General features: G+C 38.4%; 1 protein-coding gene and 1 long non-coding RNA gene across 2 annotated transcripts in view; one reads left to right on the forward strand and one right to left on the reverse strand.

Annotated features, from left to right (window-relative positions):
• Positions 1-11195, reverse strand: part of LOC113077931 (stonustoxin subunit beta-like) — a 38777-nt gene extending 27582 nt beyond the window's left edge. Inside the window, exons 1-2 of the mRNA XM_026250202.1 lie at positions 10890-11195; positions 7632-7789 (exon numbers count right to left, since the gene is read on the reverse strand). Coding sequence (XP_026105987.1) covers positions 7632-7731 — 100 coding nt within the window. The 5' untranslated portion in view covers positions 7732-7789; positions 10890-11195. The remainder of the gene's footprint in view (positions 1-7631; positions 7790-10889) is intronic.
• A 7017-nt stretch (positions 11196-18212) lies between these two features.
• Positions 18213-19430, forward strand: LOC113077930 (uncharacterized). Its single transcript, XR_003281411.1, has 3 exons — positions 18213-18272; positions 18405-18469; positions 18572-19430. It is a non-coding gene; the product is annotated as an uncharacterized LOC113077930 (long non-coding RNA).
• The last annotated feature ends 2181 nt before the right edge of the window (positions 19431-21611 follow it).

The raw sequence follows: 21611 nt of genomic DNA on the forward strand, positions 1-21611 counted from the left end.
AGCCAATGGCAGAGAATGGTCCCGTTGGAAAGAGACAGTTTTAGGAAGTTGCAAGACAGGAACTGTGTTCGCATAACTTGATGTTTGTGATTTCAAATGAGCAGTGGTGTCAAAAGTATTGGCATTCATTACTCAAGTAGAAGTATAGATACTAGGGTTTAAAAAGACTTTTGTAGAAGTTGAAGTATCAACTCAAGCTTTTTACTCAAGTAAAAGTGTAAAAGTACTGGTTTAAAAAACTACTTAAAGTATAAAAGTAAAAAGTAATGTAAGGAAAAAAAATGCCATTAAGAACAAAAGCTTGGGCCGTGCCACAAGGGCCTATTGTGCACTACCCCACCTCCTCCTTTCTAAAGGCCATAATGACTATAATGTTATATTAAAATGTTCATGTTGAAAAATTTGGGATGCACTAGGCTACCTGTTTCAGCCACATATATGCCCATTGAAAATGAACTCATTTTAGTATAATGCAAATACATTAAAGAGCTAGAGATATGATGACTAGTTGAAAAATGGTGCAAAAAGTCAAACTTCAGAGGCATGTCATCAATAACCTTGAATCGAATGTAAATGTACATCCAAGCTTAGCTGCAGGACTCTGTGAGGGCAATGGACAAGAACATTGGTGCAGGCTAAAACAATTACTCTTGTGTGGTTGACTATTTACAATAAACATTATAGTGCTGTCAAAATGAATGATTAATCTAAGTGATTATTCAAAAACTAAAAATGAAAAATAACTCATAATCCTGATACCTTCTTGATTGATAGCTTCTTGTATTCGGTACATACGTCTGCTATGTCCAGTGTTCGGAGGGTAACGAGTTACAAAGTTGATATAGAGCTTCACAGTCCCACCCACAGCCCGAGAGAGCTCTGGTGCCGGAAGTAAATTTCCCATTCATTTCTCCCATTCACTTTCGGAAAAATCCGTATCTAAAGAGTTTTAGAGCATGTGTGAGGATAACCAGCTACGGCTGAACTCATAAGGATATAACATATCATTTCAAGTGAAAAAATTAAGACAAAATCCAAAAAAAGTCAAAGGTACAAGACTGTGTACATATTTTCATTTCGAGCGCAGGAACTACTCATCCCATAAACCACCGCGCCCCATTGAATTCGACTGAAGCCACAACTGCGAACGAGGCAACGAGCCTTTTGAGCGACATCCAAATCTGATGACGGCCGCTCGCGTGAACTTTTTCCTCCAGTGAATTTTATTTTATATAGTGAATGTGCAGTAATAGCAGTTCTTTCAGTATTAATCGTGTAAATAAATAGTGTTTTATGTATGTATTGTGTATTGATTTTTATTTTATCATCGTGTATTTTATATTGTGTGCGTGTGTGAAAGTGGTTAACGATAACGTCAGCAATGGTGCAGTGCTTTGTATCTGACTGCAATCACTGCTCAGTTGTCAACACATGTCGTTGCCATTACACAAATGTTCAGTAAATGCACAAAAAGGTATGTCTAGGCTAAATATTGTTTTGACAGTGGCATTATAAAATGCTTTATATGACTCATTTCATATGGAGGCTACAGTAGCCTAGCTAAAGTGGACGATAATGCTAACTAAAGTTACCAACCTCCCTGCAAAACTCTCAATGGCAGCCAAGGAGATCATGATTGCACTGATAAGTCTACCGTGCAAAAACGCAATACAGGTTTTTATTTTATTTTTATTTTTTTATTAATGATCTTCAGTCTTCACGGACCTTCGAGGGGTTTAACCAGACTGTTATACGAGCTCCACCAATCAGATGCATCACTGTGGGATTGTGGGATTGTTCAGGATTGTGGGTAATGAAGTACTTAGCCAAGACATACCGAAAAAAGGCATTTAGATCAAAACAAGGTTAGTGCCCCCATGATCTTTTTACGTTTATATGAGCATATACTGTTGCTTAGTACAGCCGTAGCTGGTTTTAAGTCTACCATGTATGGTTACGTTTTAATGGCTTATACCCCAAATGTTAATGCAGAAATTGCATTGAATTTTTAGTTCCGGCACCAGCTGTGGGTGGGACTGTGATGCTCTATAGCCTAGATATCACAACATTGTCATTTGCGTCATTAATCGCAAACGATAATTTATTAAAACGTCTCACTACCCAACTACCTACAGTAGCTTAATTTGTGGAGGACGAAGAGAAAGCACCCATTTGGCAAATGAGCCAGTAGTGAGAAATAAATAATAACTTTTAAGTAGGGTCCAGTGCCTTTTCGATACTTTTAAAATGGTACTGGCGCCTCAACGTGCCTGAACCGATACTTAAAAAAAAAAAAAAAGAACTACAAAAAAAACTATGGATAACATTAAAGAACATTACAAATATTTAAAATAAATCCATAGCTTTCACCTTGGATGCTCTCATTTCCCAAGTTGTGCTTCCCTTAATCTAAGGCTAATAAATGTATTTCACAATCTGGGTCATTATTTAATACAAAAGTACACAAAATGTTTCTACTGTATCTCTGTCACTCACTCTGATATTTAGTTAAGATGAGTGCTGTCTGTCACTGTCTTAAATCAGTTCTGTGAATGACTGTATGCTCATTCTTTATAAAGTAGCAACAATCTCGTTTTTAAAATACAGTACTGTGCAAAAGTCTTATGGAAAAGAAAGAATAGTGTTTTCACCCCAAAAAAGGGTTTTAAGCCAGTTATTTATATCTTTTGCTGCAATGTCTCAGTAGAACAGTAGTTTGCCATTAATTTTAATAATAATCTAGTGCGATTTTGAATGCACAAGCAGTTTGACGATGGCAAAATGAATGTTTGGAAATAACTGGCTGAACACCATTCTTTTAAGTGAAAATACTGCCTAAGACTTTTGCACAGTAGTGTATGTACGTATGATTAAATGAAGTATATTTAAATAAGTGTAACAGCTGTTTCGTGATTAGCGGTGACAAGCGAAAACTTTACACTAGATGAGAAACCGACTGATCGTGACCTTTTGTAAACTGTATTTATGACAAAGAACTTCACAGATACAGATATTCTAACAATCTATCGGTAAACACACACCTTGTGTCCTCTGTCTCTGTTTGAGCTCGCGCTGCTCAACCGCGGTCCGCGGATTGAAGAGCGCGCTGAAAGACGGGAGGAGACCGGACTGACGCCGGTTTCATTTGAAATTTAAGCGGACTGACTCTGAGGCGATCGGATACTACTGGTTCCAACCTACTTTTAAGAAATATATTTTTTGATAAACGAAACCAAAACTGTCTATGCAGTGTGATGTGACTTGTGTCATGTGACTTGTGTCATGTGCAGGTGTGATGGATCGCGTATGGACCAATAGGGTGTCGGAATGGTATATGTGTATACTTCTCATCCAACCACAATCAAATTCACTCCATCCTGATGGCGCGATTTATCTGGATAGGGTTTTTTTCTTTCTCTCTCTGAACGATAACAATCCGGTATGAAATAGCAGTAACGAAGCTATTTTTTTTAAATGTAAGGAGTAGAAAGTACAGATACTTGCGTGAAAATGTAAGGAGTAGAAGTAAAAAGTCGGCTGAAAAATAATTACTCAAGTAAAGTATAGATACCCCAAATTTCTACTTAAGTACAGTAACGAAGTATTTGTACTTCGTTACTTGACACCTCTGCAAATGAGTATGAAGATAGGCATTCATGGCATCCTCTCCATTCTCATCCACATCTTCACCACCACACACATTTTCAAACACAGACAATCTAACCGTAGCAACAGCCAATTTGGCCTCAAACTCTAGCTGTTCCTTTTTCCTTTTCATCTTTGCTTTTCCATTTGAAGGGCTGCTTCTTTAGAGTCAATGTCATGCTTTTTTCCTCAAAGCAGCTGCAGAGTGTAAAAGTGCAGACCTTTCAGCCTTTGCCTTTAAACGCACATAACGAATACTGGAAGCCTTTGAAAGGACAGAAGAGTGATCTTTATGTTTTGACCCTTTACTTGAGACATTTGAAATACTATCTTCAGGCCTTATATCAACATTTGTTATAGACAGCACATCAAGATTCACTGGCCAAGTCAGATGACAAAAAAAAAGATAGTTGAGAAAAAGGAGATGGTTGAGAAACCTCGAACCATACGATATCCTGCGTCTGGCATGGAGGTCTTAATCTCTGTGACAAGGGCATCAAGCTCTTCATCTTCATGTGCTGTACAAAGCTCTCACAGATAAGTTGTTTTCATTCATCCTCCTGAACAGTGTTGCACGAGACACACCAAGTAAATTTGCAATAGACTGGGTTGGAAGCCCGAGTTCTATTAGATGGGTAAGGTTGATCGTAGAAATTGAAATTCTTGGACGTCCACGTCCCTGTCCTGGTTCCAGCTCCATTGTTACAGATACCTGCTCCAAAGACTCCATATCCCTCAGACGCTGTATAAGGTTGCTCAGATTTGTAAGAGCTACCATTCAGAGATGTATAAAGTACTAGAGAACCATACTTGAGTAAAAGTACAAGTGCTCTATCAAAAAAGTGACTTGAGTAGAAGTAGAAGTGCTCTTTAAGCACCACACTTAAGTAGAAGTACTAAAGTATTCAACATTTTTTGTACTTAAGTATTGCAAGTAGTCTATTTTAAAATTTACTACTCAAGTACTGAAAGTAAAAGTAGAAGTATTGTGTTATGTAGCTATTAAAGAAAGTAGTCAAAAGTTTGAACATATTGTTTTTACTATTTCATATGATTAACCTAAAGGACAATAACAATTCCTTTGACTGTAACTTCTTGTAAACAAAAAAGGGTTACTAGGGTCAGTTAGCCCAATTTGCAAAATGATGTCATTAATAACTTACCCTCATGTTGTTTCAAACCCGTAAGACCTCAGAGGGTCATTTAGAATTTTTTGAAGCATCGAAAATACATTTTGGTCCAAAAATAGCAAAAACTATGACTTTATTCAGCATTGTCTTCTCTTCCGTGTCTGTTGTAAGACAGTTAAAAACAAAGCAGTTTGTGATATCCGGTTCGCGAACGAATCATTCGATGTAACCGGATCTTTTTGAAACAGTTCACCAAATTGAACTGAATCGTTTTAAACAGTTCGCGTCTCCAATACGCATTAATCCACAGATGAATTAAGCTGTTAACTTGTTTAATGTGTCTGACACTCCCTCTGAGTTAAAACAAACCAATATCCCGGAGTAATTCATTGACTCAAACAGTACACTGACTGAACTGCTGTAAAGAGAGAACTGAAGATGAACACAGAGCCGAGCCAGATAATGACTCGTTCACGAGTCAAGAACCGTTTCTGTCAGACGCGTCCGATTCGTGAACCGAGGAGCTGATGATACTGCGCATGTGTGATTTAGCGTGAAGCAAACCGACACACAGAGCGTCTGAACCGAACTGATTCTTTTGGTGATTGATTCTGAACTGATTCTGTGTTAATGTTATGAGCCCATGTGCAGTCAACGCCAATGACGCCATTGCATCGAGCGCAAAAGAATCGGTGAACTGTTTTCTTCAACTGGTTTATTAAATCGAACTGTCAGAAAGAACTAACGTTACTGGTCATCCGAAAACCGATGCAACCGGTTCTTGACTCGTGAACGAGTCATTATCTGGCTCGGCTCGGTGTTCATCTCTCTCTTCACAGCAGTTCAGTCAGCACGCGCAGTCTTCTTAATCGCTTGTTTCGCTCAATGATGTGGCAGCTTCATCAAATCTGCCATCTACAGTTCTGGCAGTGGTTTGTAATGGAATGATTCGTAACATTATTATAATTGTAACGAGTAACGATGCAGCACATAAAAAAAAAATATCAGAGTAAAAGTATTAAACTCAGCAAAAATATGTACCGAAGTAAAAGTGGAAGTAGGAGAAAAAAAATAATACTCTAGTAAAGTACAGATACCGCTTTTTAGTACTTAAGTACAGTAGTGAAATAGTTCTACTTCGTTACTATACATCTCTGCTACCATTACATCCTCTGACATATGTACCATTTCAGCCAGGGCACTAATAAATACTAGTTCCTGTCTGCAAATAAACTCTAGGTAGTCAACGTTCATTGGCTGTCTCTCCAAGACATGAACTAAACGATCATGAAGTCACTGAAGAATATACTGCTTTAGATATTCCTAAATTATAAGAAGAGAAAGATGCATTTCAATGTACACACAATATATTTACAAATTAAAAAATGTTTCTAAATATCTGATGTTGTTTATCCTGATCGAACTACATTGCTTCAACTTAGTGGTTAACAATTACTAGGCTACATGTTTTAAAATGCATTACTGTAAGAAAGTACACACTGACCTAACAGACATCAATTTATAAAACAAGATTATTTAGAATTATAATTTCACAACTCTCAAAATGTTACTTTCTTTTTACTAACCTGATTGCAGTTTAATTTATAATTACTCCTGTTACAACTGTATTTTTTTCTAACTAGTTTTCTAACTAGAAAAACTGTCTTGATTGAATGTGTAAACGATAAAATGTGTAAACTCAGACTTTTATTATATAAACTAAACTCTTAACCGCACTTCCTGTTCTTCATTCGCCATGCTGGATTACTGATGTAAAGGCTTAATTTCCGTTCTAATTAATCCATATTGCACAAAAGGTGCGCAGAATCATGCTCCTTGAATGCACTCTCAGTGGCTTATGATATGATTGGTTGAATGGTAAGCTCGCATCTGATTGGCTAAAGAGTACGACAGACCCACGAGGTAAGAGAGCTCTGCCAGGAAAGTCTCAAAAACACACATACACAAATCCGAGTGGATTCGTAGTAAATGACGATTTGTACATTCAGACACTCGTACATTTTAAACATTCAACGGTTTTTGTGCAGTTGTATATCTACGAATTGTGTTTTGCATTTGTGAAATGTATTTTATGAATATATAATTTTATTTTGCGCATGTGAATTGATTTTTGTGAATATATATTTTTTTTTCACGCACGTGATTTTTTTTTGAGTGTACATGAATTAGGTTTCATGCATGTGAAATTGTCTACGCATTTGTGAATCGTGTTTTTTGCGTGAATTATATTTGAGACTAATCTGCTTCCATACTAACCTGCTCTATTCTTGTTTATTCTATCGGTTTTCTTTTTATTTATAATATTATTTAAAAGCCTATGCTACATGTTAACCTAACTGAGACTTGTTATAGCACTTATATGTTTGTCTGTAGTGCTGGGCCTAGTTTTTATGTAGGATATTCCAGTTCAACCTCAATGAAACTAATCATATGTGCCATTTTGTGGACATTGCACAAATGAAAATGATACCTAAATAATTGTACAATAATACAATTGTATTTTCTATAGGGCCAGAGAAGGCCCTGCTGACCATGACGGCCCACCACTGATAACTTGGCCTGCCCCCTGCCAATGTTCGAGACATGATTAAGGTCTTGACACATGGGGAGCTATAAGAAGATAACGAGACAAACAAAAATCCGGTTTGAGAAGAGATGAGCAGTGAACAAGGATATGTTTCCAGTGCATTTTTTTCTATTTGAATAAATTTGTTGCAGTTATTTACTTAATAAAACTGTAGGATTCAATATGTCACACTCCCTTTACAACACATTACTTTGATCTGAGGAAAAGTTGTTAACTGTCAAGTAAAAGGTTTAATTCTGCTTTGATACCTGGTATTAGTGCATCTTTTCTGCAGTCATACAGCATCCCCAGCTGGAAGGGTCTCCCCAGAGCTGCAGTTTCAATAACATTCACTCCCACTGAATCCATGCTGAAGTTAGGGCCGTCAAGAGGGTGGAACAGGAAACCAGTATTACTCTGACCAATCCTGAAAAACAAACATCATGGTCCTGTGGAACGTGTAACTGTGCCATGCAAACTACAACATTTGGATTTTCTTTGAACACTTCCATTACAAATGTGATGCAAAATTAGTTCTATTCTATTAAGTAGGAGTATGAATGTGTAAAAAATAAAAATAAAAATAACTTTTTGCACCTTATTCCATGCTTCTCCAGAAGAGGTTTATTGTATTACATCAGAGAAGAAATGCCATTTGATAGCAAAAGCAAATGTTCAGATATTGTTTAAAGATTACCAAGACAAACATTTTATTTTCAGCTGATTAACTGATTAACAGCACAGATTAATTGTTCACATCAAGACTAGCAATGTGAGATTGTAAAGTAAAAAAAGTCATGAATGAAATTTTGAATTGATGTGGACTTTAAAGTAACAAAAAAAAAAAAAAAATCAAAAGTGTTGCAGAAGTGTACATGAAGTTATAAAAAAATCTTTATCCTCATAATCTTTAATTAAAACTGTTAACCTCCCTCACAATGAATCTTCTCTTCCAGTCACGGCCTATGGAGCAATGGCGGAGCTAGTGGCATGAGAGCTAAACGCTGGGGGGAAAGCTGCTTCACTTTATAGAAATCAATGCACTGACCAGTGCTGATGCAAGCCATGGAGGATTACACTACCCTTAAAAGTTGAACGGATATTAGGATATTACCACAACATTACTCTTAGGACATTGCAAACATTTTTTTGTATTTTTAATAAATACGACTTTACCAGATGGTCATTCAGGCCGTCAGTCTCTCTCTCTCTCTCTCTCACACATGCGTGTGTCCACGCTATGCCGTCGATTGTCCACATTGTCATCTTCCTTTAAAAATAAAACATTACTTCATGCTAGGGAGTCACCGGTGAATCCAGTGGAGAGAAATCTCCTCACAACTTACTGCAAACTGGCATTCAGATCTGCCTCCATTTTGTCAGCAATGCCCCAACTTCCTACGATCTAATCAATTCCCAAATAATTAAATCAAGTCCCGCCCTCTCATTTCAAATGCTGTTTCACTAGGATAGACGTCACAGTAGAGAAAAAAAGATAATAGCTACTTCCGTTTCATGCCGACTTTAATAAAATATCTTCAGGAACTCGAGCTGCATCAAGAACGATTGGGGAAAGCCCCCAGCATGCCAGCCCGCTTTCGCTGAAGCGGAGCGGTGGTTGTGCTCACTGGATTCGCTTTCGGATCTGCTAGAAAGAATGTAAGACAGGCAAGTCCCTATCTTCTTCCTTAACCACCAGATCCAGCGCCCACTCTCGGGGGTTCGGAAGCCCGCGTTTCTTTCTCCCCGATGAGAGTGTGCGATGCGCTGCCTGTCTTTCTCTGAGGAGATTGATGTGGAAAGGCATCAATGAGCTCGCCAGTTGCACAAGCATCAGTTGCACAAGCACCAGTTACACAAGCATATTGTGCCTAATATTATAATAAGCAGCATCAATGAAGAGTGGAGCTCGCGCAGTCGGCTCTCGGTGGGGCTGATTGTGCTTTTCTCGCTGTTAAGCGCTCCGCTCTCACCGGGCACACTCCGTTTCTTCGCCCTCTGAGACAACTCGCTGCTGCTGAATGCTCTCTCACCGGGCACATCATTTAGTTTTTATGCGAGTTGATTCTCTCAGTTACAGCCCAGAAACGTTGCTAGAGGTCTCTAGAGCAGCTAGTATGGTCGTCCCCTGATGGTCCACCGCTTCAGGGCACCGAGCTAGTGGCTCTCGGTTCACCAGAGGCCAGTCTCGCGAGACTGGTTCCCTTAGGAGGTCACATGGCGGTTTGGGAGCCCCTACCAAGTGTGCTTCACAGATCCTGTCTAGTCTTCCTAGCAGACGACGACCAATCCAGAGCTCCCTCAATGAGGAAACTGTATGCCTTGAAGTGGAAGCTTTCACTTCTTGGTGCGGAGACTGTCAGCTCGACCCAGTTAACTGTCCCATTGGTACAGTGCTTGAGTTCCTGCAGGCTCTCTGCAGGGTTGACCCACTCCACCCTGAAGGTCTACGAGGCAGCCATGGTGGCCTAACGTGCCCCTCTCGGTGGCCAGTCAGTGTGCAGAAACCCTCTGGTTACATGTTTCCTCCATGGTGAGCCTAGGCTGAGGCCTCCGGCCAGAAGAAGCTTATGCTAAGCGGTGATCAGGATGCTATCCTAAGCCTCGAGTCCTCTGATCTCCCTTCTCCTCCTGGGGGTCAAGACTCACTCCTTCTGAAATTTGGCCATTGGACGGGTTGTCCCAAATTTCTGTCAGGCTCCTGTCTCCTTCTCTTGGTTTAGCTGTGCTCTTCCACACTAGGCAGAGATTTGAAAGTCTGGCAGTGTGGGCATTCTCGTTCCCTAATCATTCTTGATGCAGCTCGAGTTCCTGAAGAAGAACGTCTAAGGTAAGTTATGTAACCCTGGTTCCATTATTCAGAGACGTCACGCTGGGGGCATTCCCCAATCATTCTCGATGCAGTGTCTTGTTCCTTCGAGGAACCAGGGTTACATACGTAACCTTAGATGTTCCCTTTCATAGGCCACTTCGATGCTGCGATGACGTCACCATCATGTGATTGTAAGGAAATATTAGCTCATTTATTTTGAGAAGAATCAAATCTAAAGATTCGAATTGCTTTAATTGAACGGAGTCCAAATAAATTTAGTTATAATTCATCAACGGTTCGTCTACCGAACTTAAAATTCAGTATATCCTTAAAATTCTGTTTAAGTTTACTTCATGAACAAGATAATATAAACAGAAAGATAATTTAAATACGCTACAGGCTAGGTAGCACAGGATCTGGGCAAAGTTTAATCTTAAAATACACCACACAAGACAATACTTCTTTATAAATGAAACAAGAATTTATTGAGCTATTCTATAGATTATATGGATCTAAACTAAATGAACACACACACAAACATACATACACATACACACACAGTTGCAACGGATTTATGAGGTGAGTTAATGAGAAAATCTCTACCAAATTCACAGGCGTATCAAGAATCAATAAAAGCAGAGCCCTAGTTTATCTCTACAACTTAATAACGACCTTGCACCATTTCAGCAATAGATAGAGGTTTGTTTGCCTTTACTTGTGGTTGTGCTGCTGGCCGCGGTGTCGTTTCGTCTCCTTGGCTCGCGTTGAGCTGAAAGGGGAATCCCGGCTGGGATTCGTGGTTGCGTAGATGGCGTCTGGGGATGCCCTTTGCCTTGATTGGTTGGTTGACTGCCCGGTGATTTTGAGAGATTCAACAGCTCTTGCCTTGACGGTGGACAAAGTTTCTTCCGAGTCCTCTCGTTTATGCGGCGTGAGCTTTGAAGATTCTGTCACGGAAAGTTGAAGCTCTTTATGACTTGCAAGCACGCTGATGGCTAGAAGCCAGGGTTGAAGAGGGGCAAGCAAGCAAACAGCAATTCAGGCATGGTGGTTTTAAAGGGGAAGATTTTGGTCTGTCCCACGACACGATCCTCCAATCAACGGGATGCAAGGCGGAGCGTGCATATCTAAGCATGACGCTTCACTTTAATACCTGGGGACATAACTTTTGTTCGTTTTATTTAAAAACTTCTCTAATGTGTCGTGCAACACATATCATTCAAAATACCATCTTTTCATTCAGTTCATATTCTTGCAAATATCTCTGCCATTCATTGAATACTAAACTTCCCATATCTTACGTACATTTAATAGCACTATCTACTGACAGTTATAAAAACCATACATAAAACATTAATTAAGGTTGCACCGATTACCTTGAGGACATCAAACATATATAAGAAGAACATTATGTGTGAATATAGTTAAACCTTCAGATTTCTTAATGGTTGTCCTTTGGAGGTAGTTTGTGGAAAGGTTCAGTTCGTAGAAAGATTTGCATGCAAGCAGGAAGCAAAGTCATGGGGTGATCCTGTTTTGATTCTTTGTGTTGAGGTCCACTAATTATTAACGATTCCTGTGGCGTTTCCATATGTTGAGATCATGTGATGCTTTGATACACAGGGTCCTTGTATCTTGTAAAAAGAGTTAATTAAATCAGCTCCCCTTTAGGGACTCAGGATGTCGATGTCCATTAGTTTCCTCATGAGTGGGGGCATTTTGCAACAGACCTTTTCTCTGTTGTATGATCACTTTATCACTTCGCTTAATGTTGCAAGGTCCTTTAGCCATTTGTTACCCTGACAAAAAGGGGTCCAGACAATCTTGAGCATTGTTTTCCTCAGCTAATCATTAACTGTGTTCAGATCGCAGATGCGAGGAAGTAGGCTCATATAATTACTTTGGCTGAAGCAGCCGATTCTGCAGTTATTGGTGTGACTGTTCACCAAGGTCTTACATGATGAATGTCTGAGGCCCTGTACCATCCCGCCAATCTTATTGGCCAAATAGCATTTGGCATCACCTTACGCATGCATACACATAGTATACCTTCGTGGTGCACGCTATTTCGCTCAGATTTCTATTCCTTCAGGAAAGCAAATTTTCTGTGCCCTAGGAAAACATCTCGCATTGTCTGTAGCAATAAGCACTTTGCACAATTTCTGAAATTCACATAAGTGGTAAGTGTACATGCAAGACTCAATATTTTCACTTTCTGAAATGTATGGTAAGGGTTTTGCACTCAGCTTCATAACCTTTCTTCAAGCTGGTTAGACCATGGTTCCTTGGGCTTCACTCAACCAGTGTGTTTTTTATTAATATACTTTTAAGCTTTTTAACAAATCTCCAAAGATTGTTTTGATCCCCTCCAAGTGAATAACCTTTTTGAGAATAGATCTGGACTCTCACGCAATGAGGACACACCCCTGCAGGTCTCAGCCCTGCGTTCAGTCATTAATGTCATACCTTCAAAATTTCAAAGCTGGCTGCACAGTGACAGTGAGTTTGTGCCTCAGATTTTGGGTCTAATTGCAGCAGCGTCCCCTGTAATCCATTTACGCTTACTTCACATGCCTCTATTTCAGTGGTAGACAGAAAGCCAAAGGATTTCACCCCGTTGTTATCCGCATCAAACAATTTTGGTGACACAAAGTGTGTTCTGACGATAAAGACTTGGATGTCGGCCAAATTTTTTCCGAAAGGAGCTCGATTAGAGGTCTGTTTTTGCCATGAGACTGTCACAACAGATGCGTCATTGAAAGGTTGGGGGGCTTTTTGTCAAGGACGTCCAGCCCACAGGACTTGGACGGAAGCACAGCAAGGGAGCAACATAAACAGATTGAAACTGCTGGCGGTCTTTCTAGCTCTCCGGTATTTTTAAAAGACTGCTGAATTGTTGTCATGTGTTAATCAGGATGAACAACACAGCATTTATCTCGTATTTGAATCACAAAGGAGGATTACACTCTCGCCTCCCATTCAGGCTGGCGAGGAACATCCTGCTGTGGTCTCAGAACAGATTTCTGTCTATCCAAGTGGTTCACGTCCCCAGACACTTGACCTTCTCCCTACCTTCTTTTTAAGGGGAGCAACACCAGCCACTCTTAAAGTGAACATGGCAGACATATCAGCTAACCATGCAGGGCCGGTGCTAGCCATTTGGGTGCCCTAAGCACAAATGCTTGGCGGTGCCCCCCCACCTCCCCTCCCCAACCACCCACCCACCCACCAACCAACCAAAGAAATAACTACCATTCAGAATTTCTTAGGTTCTCTTTACTTCCAAAATAACTGCTGCAAATGAATAATTGGAACTGAACAATGTAAACACAGAAAGTTAAAAGTGCAAAAAAAGTTTAGTGCAAATAACAGTATAAGTGTATGAATTTTATGAAGTATGAATTTTAAAGTGCACATTTTAAACTGCAAATAAACATGCATAACTACACAGTAGAAATTACTCAACAGAGGGACTACATCTCTATAAAGAGACCATTCTGCTATTCTATAGAACTATATTAAACATTTTCACTACCATCAGTTGTCAGAGGCCCTACAGAGGCACACGCCTACATTTCCTAGCTGCAAAATCAGCTATCAGCGGTGTTGGGAACGTTACTTTAAAAAAGTAATTAGTTAATATTTCTCACTACTTGTTCCAAAAAGTAACTGAGTTAGTAACTGAATTACTCTATAATAAAAGTAACTTGTTACCAGGGAAAGTAACTATTTGCGTTACTGTAAAAAAAAAAAACAAGTTGATACATGTCAGAGAATTTGTACTTTTTTTGCAGTTTTCACAAGTCAGTTGAAATGAGTAGAACAGACAGGTACATAACTTTCAATATTTATTGCATGTCAACAGACAGTAAGAGTTTTATCCGGCACTTCAAGTATTATCTTTGTAAGAAAGGGTGTTTTTGGCCACTAGCTTTGTAGATGCATGTCACACTTTGCATGTACACATTACATGCACGTTCTTGCCTTTGACCACAATGAATTTGAAGTAGTGCTTATAGACCCTTTTACAGTTGGTAAACAAGGTGACGTATTTGTGTGGGCGGGGCTTAGCTGGAGGCAGAAAGATTCCCCTCAACACTTGAACAAACGGTAGCTAGCGAGTTTTCTTAGCTTGTTTTTTTAACAGTGGCTGGAGAAAATCTGAATATATCTGCTTTATCTGAATATTTAAGGTCACTCACTGTCCGGGACCGCGATAATTATTTGAAAAAGTTAACTTTAACGGACAGAACCAGATTGATCGACCCGTACACAATCACTCATTGGATGGACGATCTGACAGGATTAACGTTACCTCCGATTGAGTGGCCTGACATCTTCACTTACCTGATAGAGAAACCGAGCGTGTAAAGTAAAGAAAAATTGAGGGCGTATAAATCCTTAGATTAAATAAAGAGTGACATTACAGTAAAATTATTATTAAGATGTAAATATTTCCTAGAAATAAAAATTCCGAAGACTGCAAATTAATTATAAACTTTCTGTATTTATTCTTTCTTACCATGTTCTTAAATTCCAGTCACAATTAATCACAACAATGTATATAAAATGTTCTCCGTCGATTCTGGCAACCAACAACACAACAAGACGACATTTTAAGCTCCTTGAGTAGCCGACCCTGTGTTGGTTTGTATTAGCCGCCTCCAGTTTTCTATGGGATTTAAATCCTGCCATGATTCAAAACTGAAAATACAGTGCTGAAAGGTTGAAACTAAGTGTTCGAAAACTCAAAATCTTACAAAAAAAAGTTTCGCAAGTTCGAAAAATAAGATTTGCAAGCTTGCAAAATGTAAAAAAAATAAAAATATCTCTGCAAACATTATGTTGTTTTTGAGATTTCCTTCTTCAGAACTGCAACTTTTTTTACGATGTTGCGCAAAGAATTTTTCAGAGTTTCAAATTTGTCAGTGTTCTCCCACTGTATTAGATTGTTTTCCAGGTTTGAAACCTTTTAAATGGTGATCTGAAAACTGGTGTCTGAATGTGTGAAAAAAAGTTTTGAAACTCTGAAAACAGAGCTTTGCAGGCTTGAAAAGTGGTAAAAAAAAATTAATCTCTTCAAACATCATTTTGTTTTTGAGTTTTCCTTCTTCAGAAGTGCAACACTCTTTTTAATGGTGTTGTGCAATCATTTTTTCAGGGTTTCGAATTTGTCACTGTTCTCCCAGTGTATAGTTTTTTTCAAGATTTGAAACTCTGTAAATAGTGATCTGAAAACTTGTGTGCAAATAGGTGAAAAAAAGTTTTGAAACTCTGAAAACAGAGGTTCGAAAGGGCGAAATTTATTACATGACATTACATTTGCCCTCCTATGCAGACTATTTTTTCAGAGCCGAGTTTACAACACCCACTTTGCGGAGATACGCTCACACAGTTGTGAGTTTGCGACTCACGTGATTTGTGGCAGTGTTGTCACGCAGCTCTGCTCTGAAACTCTGAAACTCAGACTAAGCGAAAATGAAGCTTCGCAACCTCGTAACAAAAAAAAAAAAAGCCTGGAGGGAGGGCCTTCTGCTCTTGGCCAATGCTTTGCTGTCTGCTGACGTACAGTCCAATCACAAGTCGTATTTATCTGAAAGGTGGGATTGACCGACTGCTCCGCCAATGACAAAAGCGCACAGGATACGCAAACAGAGAATGCGCAGATTTCTGGCCACAAGACGTCCCGGATGGCTTGCGGTCTGGTTCTAAAATAAGGTTACCAACTTTTCGCTGGAATTCACCGTACAATTGCCATCAGTCTGCGTATAAATAACACGACTTTACACTTTCTAGTTGCGTGTAATGCATACGCCAAATGCCATTTTTGCGTGCATATGATACGCCAATACTTCACATTAATTTCGGTGGAGAGCAGATGCGTCCAAATAACACGCATCATCTTCAGCGGCAGTGACGTCACCAGCGAGGCTCGTCCAGTTCACCTGATGCGCGTACACCTTCAAACAGGTAAGCAAGGGTAAACATCTTTTTTTTCTTCTTCTTTTTGTAATGATATCACGTGGTTAACCGTATTGTTTTAATTATTTCATTATTTCTGCATCACGTTAGACAGGGTCGTGTTTTAAAGGGCAGTTTATGCTCAAATTATGGGTCAGTGGGCTGCTCAGCTAGCCTACCATTGTCATTAGCCTAAGCTAACCTGTAGGCCTACTGTATATAGACCTGTTGCAGTTTTAAATAAATAATGATGTGACATGGGTCTTCAGCTTTTAGACATGACTGATACAAGCACAATAAAGCACCCAACCCAATATCGCGTGATAATCGTGATCGTGTAAAAAGTCCACACATTTAGCATATTTTTACAATACTAGTCTAACTTTTCTTGACCACGTCATGTGTAGCCAATACACAGTAACTACAGCATATTTACCATGCTTCTCCTACTGTAACCGTAGTTTTACGGTGGTATTTGTAGTTACTAACGCACAATAACCACAACATTTACTGTACTATGGGTTTACCATAGTAACCATAGTTTTACTGTGGTATTTGTAGTTACTAACACACAATAACCACAGCACTTACCAGGATTTTACCACATTAATTGTGTTTTTACTCTACACTATTTGTAAAGCACAGTAACCACTAAGTTTGCCATGCCTTTAATATCTTTTTGTGAAGTAATTGTAATTCATTGTTTTTTCCTGTTTTGCAGTTACGTCGGATTACATGCTCCACAACAACCTGTAATCCAGCAGATCTTTAAAGAAGCCATCTCTTGTAAAATCTCTCTCTCTCTCTCTCTCTCTCTCTCTCTCTCTCTCTCTCTCTTGCTCTGCTAGAATTAACAGGGAACTTCAACTCCACGCTCCCAATGCTGATATTGAAGAAGCTGTCAAGGGGGCTGAACAAGTCCTTCAAAGGATCAACCCCTCACAGGTAATGTTGAAGACTTTTAGTTATAACTGATTTGATTTAATGAACGCATTCTTATATTATGTGTTAATCAAATATTTTGGTCACAGATCATTTTAACACACTGTCTCAACATGTTTATATTTCAGGAAGGCCTGTCATGAGATTTGAATTTGACCATCTTGTGCATTTATGAAGAAGACCAAAAGCTGCAAAGGCAAACACTTGCAATGGTACGTCTGTGCGTCTGAACACCTTGACTGAACCTTACTGCAGATACATTTTTCTCAGCATTTGATGTTTCTTAAATTTTGGTTCACATAGCCCATCAGGAAGAACACTCAACAAAGAGCATGTTGTAGTAGTAATAATTCATACAATAATCATATTATATTGCACAAGCGTACTTGTACAAAATTCTACAACTTTTACTCCTACTGCCTGTTATTGGCTATTACCACAGCTCCCATCAGATTGTGCCCATTGTAAGAGTGTTTATATCATGAAGTTTAAATGAAGTCCATTGTATTCTTTATTAATCTTTACAAATTGGTGCCGCCTCTTCCTGTTTCAACAGTACATGATATCTGTCCACACCTCATAGTCTGCCTTTCTTTCTATGGTGATGTTACTGAACACATCTGTCTTAGAAGCAAGAGAATGGAAATCCTAGTTTAACTTTTCAAGTGCTACAAATCAGATCTTCAATGAATTTGGGCAAATCAGATCACTTAAAGTTGTTCACACAAAGACCAATAACTATAATGAGAAGTATTTTAGCATCCACGCCAACAGACAGTTCTGTTCTCTTAAATCTCTTAAATGTTCCTCTCATTCTGTTAAATTTATACACAAAATTCTGCCTTTCTCACTTCATCTTTATCCTGTACTCCTTCACTCACACATTCTTTTATGCTCTGTTGTAAGGCAGAAACTGAGAGTTTGCATGATGGCATTTTCTCAGACGCTGAATCTGATGTGTACAGATGAACTCAGGAGCCTACTAGAGTTGCCAAGGAACTTGTGCTTGAAGTATATAATTATATCTGCTTTATTTATATTTTTAAACAACAAAAATGATTAAACATGGGGTCAATAAATATTTTCTTGTTTTACAGCTGAAGACCAGAAACGCAAAAGAAAATCAGTCAAACCAGTCCTAAAGAAATGAGGAATGAACATGGACTTCTTGTGCCCCAAAAGAAAAGACAGAAAGGTGAAAAGTTTCACATTTCCATTTGTATGTCTGAATTCAATGCAGTTATGTGTGGTACAACATTGATGTTGATCTCTCAAAAGACTTTTCAAGTCCGCAGTTATAGTTTTTCACATATACATCTTTTTATAGCTCCTAGAATGAGCAAATCAGCTGTGCATCATCTCTGTGATTTGGGAAGGAAATGACTGAATATGGTGAGTACTGACACCTGCACCTGTATTCACCAACACTATTACTCTAGAATGGTTATTGCTGTTATTGCTGACTTATTGTTTTGTCTGTTTGTTTGAATTAAGATGAAGCCAGTTGATGAAGATATCAATTGAATGGCCACCGAGTGCATCACTGCTACCTGAACCCATCAGTTGTCTTCTGTGAAGACTGCATTCACAAACCGCTCTACTGCGACAGCTCAGATGTTACGGCCTGTAAAAGTAAACATCACAGCTAAACAACGAGAGCTAGTTGTGGTGGGATTCTTTTGGCCAATATCCCCAACAAGAATCGATGTTAAGTCCAGTGCAACAATTATAAATAAAAATACTTTATATTGTTTATTGATTTACCATAACCTAAATACATGTTTTGGCCCTCCAGGACATCTAGACCAGGTGGAGGGTGAGGAAGACCGTCAGAGACTCCAGCCAGCCGAGCCATGGATTGCTCTCACTGTTACCATCAGGCATGCGTTATCACAGAACCTACACCAGCAGACAGTGAGACAAGTTCCTTTCACAGGCAATCAGACTGAACTGAACTCATACCAGTAAAACCATACACACCCCACCAACCTCATATGCCCTGCACTCTTATCAGTTATGCTGACTGGACTCAATATTATTATGCACCCTGACATTCTGTTTGCACTAATTCATACCGTGCTTTACTGCAGAGATGTATGTGTACTGTGATTATTATTGTTTTCAATTCATGCTCTCTGTATAGCATAATTTTTAACATATTGTTCTCTACCTGAATTGAGTCCCTTATATATGTATGTTGCATATATATATTCAGAATTTGTATTTCATATATATTCATGAATTAATTAATTTGTCATCCATACTGTCACGCTGCAGTCTGCACTCAAGACTTTCACCACCTGTATACTTGTGTTCATTGTATTGTGACAATAAAGATATTTGATTTAAATTAGTTACATGTCTTTTGTTCATCAGTTGTGCTGTAGGGTGCTGCATAACAACTGCAAAAAAATGTATGACATGGAAGATTATGATATGTCCAGGACATGGACAAGCAAGAAGAGGAAGAAAAGCAGGAGAGCTCTAAAAACTTGATGTGATTCTTTGGTGCTCAAGACATTTCACCATGCATGCATTTGCATGGCTTCATCTGATTAGAAAAACATGGTTTTAACATAACCCATTTTTAATATCGTAAAAATTAATTTATCATTTAATATTGTATTATGTTGTATCCTCCAGTAAAGTTCTGCACATGGTGTTGGATAATAAAGTAGGGTGAATATTCTATATTAAAAATGGTGTTTGGTAAATACACCATTTAATTTTGTAAACAATAGATAAATGTGTTTTAATTAAGAAATGAACATTTGGTTACATTAATAACATTCAGTTAGATGAAGGGCAGGCTGAAAGCTGCATTAGAAGATACTGCATGGACTATAATGCTGCAGGAATTTCATGCACAACTGAAGGTGATGGACAAGGGAAAGATCAACATGAATCCAGTACTGTATAATAAGCAAGATGAGCATGCACATTACTGATGTTTAGTACCCGAGGAGGACAAATATGAGGAGTATTTTACACAGAGACACAAATTAGCTCTTAATGTTATGATTCTTTGCATTGCATGAATTGTATGGCTTTGCACTATAAACTACACACTCTCTGTACCTTGTCTTACTGAATGACACATTGACACTGTGAAAGTACAATGAAGTGTCACAGTATGTATTGGTTGTTTTAATTGTTGTCTTTCTTTACTTTAAATACAGTATCCTTGCACCTGATGTAATTAAATATTTGGAGCCTATTCCAAATAGGCACTGATGTATATTTTTGTGGTTCTATTCTTATTCTAAGATAAACATGACTTACAACTTACATATTGGCAATTTGTCTTAAAAATTATGACTCAGCACAGTCTTTTGTCCATGATGAGAAAAGGTATGTGTATGTTTTACTGCCCTTCCATCTTCAAGGGCCCAGTAGAGTCCCCTAGAAGAGCAAAAAAAAAAAAAATGTAAATTTCAAATGGCTGTAAATCAAAGTCTGATTATAGTGTCAAAGAAAAAATTGGCAGGACAACTACTTATGCTATGCTAATTAAATAATGTTGGACAGAGTTTTCAAACATATATGGAAAGGTGGTATAAAGGTGTTTAAAAAAGTGCACTTAGTAAAATATCAAATTTCAGCCTGCCTCTTAAATATGTCATTAATGTTTACACAATGAACATGTTTAGATGACCCTTTGTTAAAAAATATAGCATTTCCCCATTTTTTATTATTAAACATTTTAAATTACATTACCCATAAGCCTCTGCCATTCTATCGTTTGAACGCGACAAATATTAGCGCTGGTATTTGTAGTTTATTGGAGTTGTGCTTAGGGTTAGGGTTACGATCTCGGTAGAGAGGTAATTTTTCTCACGACATAGCAACAGTGCATTGTTAACTGAAGGTGTTAATGACGTAATAATTACAGTCAAACGGACTTTGCAACATTAAGCGGTTTTTAATTTGGGTTAAAAGATAGTCCAATCACAGCGAGTTCTGCGAGAGAAAAGGGAACATCAAAGCCAATGGCAACCCAGTTGAGCAGAGGCGTCACACTAACTTGTACATATATGGTCATTTATGCCGGGAGCTTCCGGGTTCCTGTAGTGAATGGACAGAAGCTGCAGTTACCCTGATGCAAGCAAGAAATACGTTGATTAAAGGTGTTTTTTTGTTTTGTGTTTTAACGAAGGCATAATGATTCCCATTGTATTGAATAGGCTACATTGTTTACAATAATATTAGTGTACAGTACTTAAACTCAAAAGTTTGCATATACTGTGTGAAAAATAAATGTTAAAATGTTTCATTTGCTTAAAAAAACACCTCTGAATATTATTTAAACACAATATTTTCTACTACTCAATTTTCCTTCTGTAATATTTACAATGTATTTATAGTGTATTAAAGGTAAACAATTTATCACATCTACGTTTCCTGGAAATGGACCCTAAAAACTTGCCATTCTTAGATCCACCAGTTGAACTATAGGAATAGAAAACAAACAAACAAAAAACATCATGACATCAATCACTCATTGTCTAGTCATTTTACAGTGTTTATTGATATG

This window comes from Carassius auratus, unplaced genomic scaffold (assembly GCF_003368295.1).
Source record: "Carassius auratus strain Wakin unplaced genomic scaffold, ASM336829v1 scaf_tig00023542, whole genome shotgun sequence".
NCBI classification, from domain to species: Eukaryota; Metazoa; Chordata; class Actinopteri; order Cypriniformes; family Cyprinidae; genus Carassius; species Carassius auratus.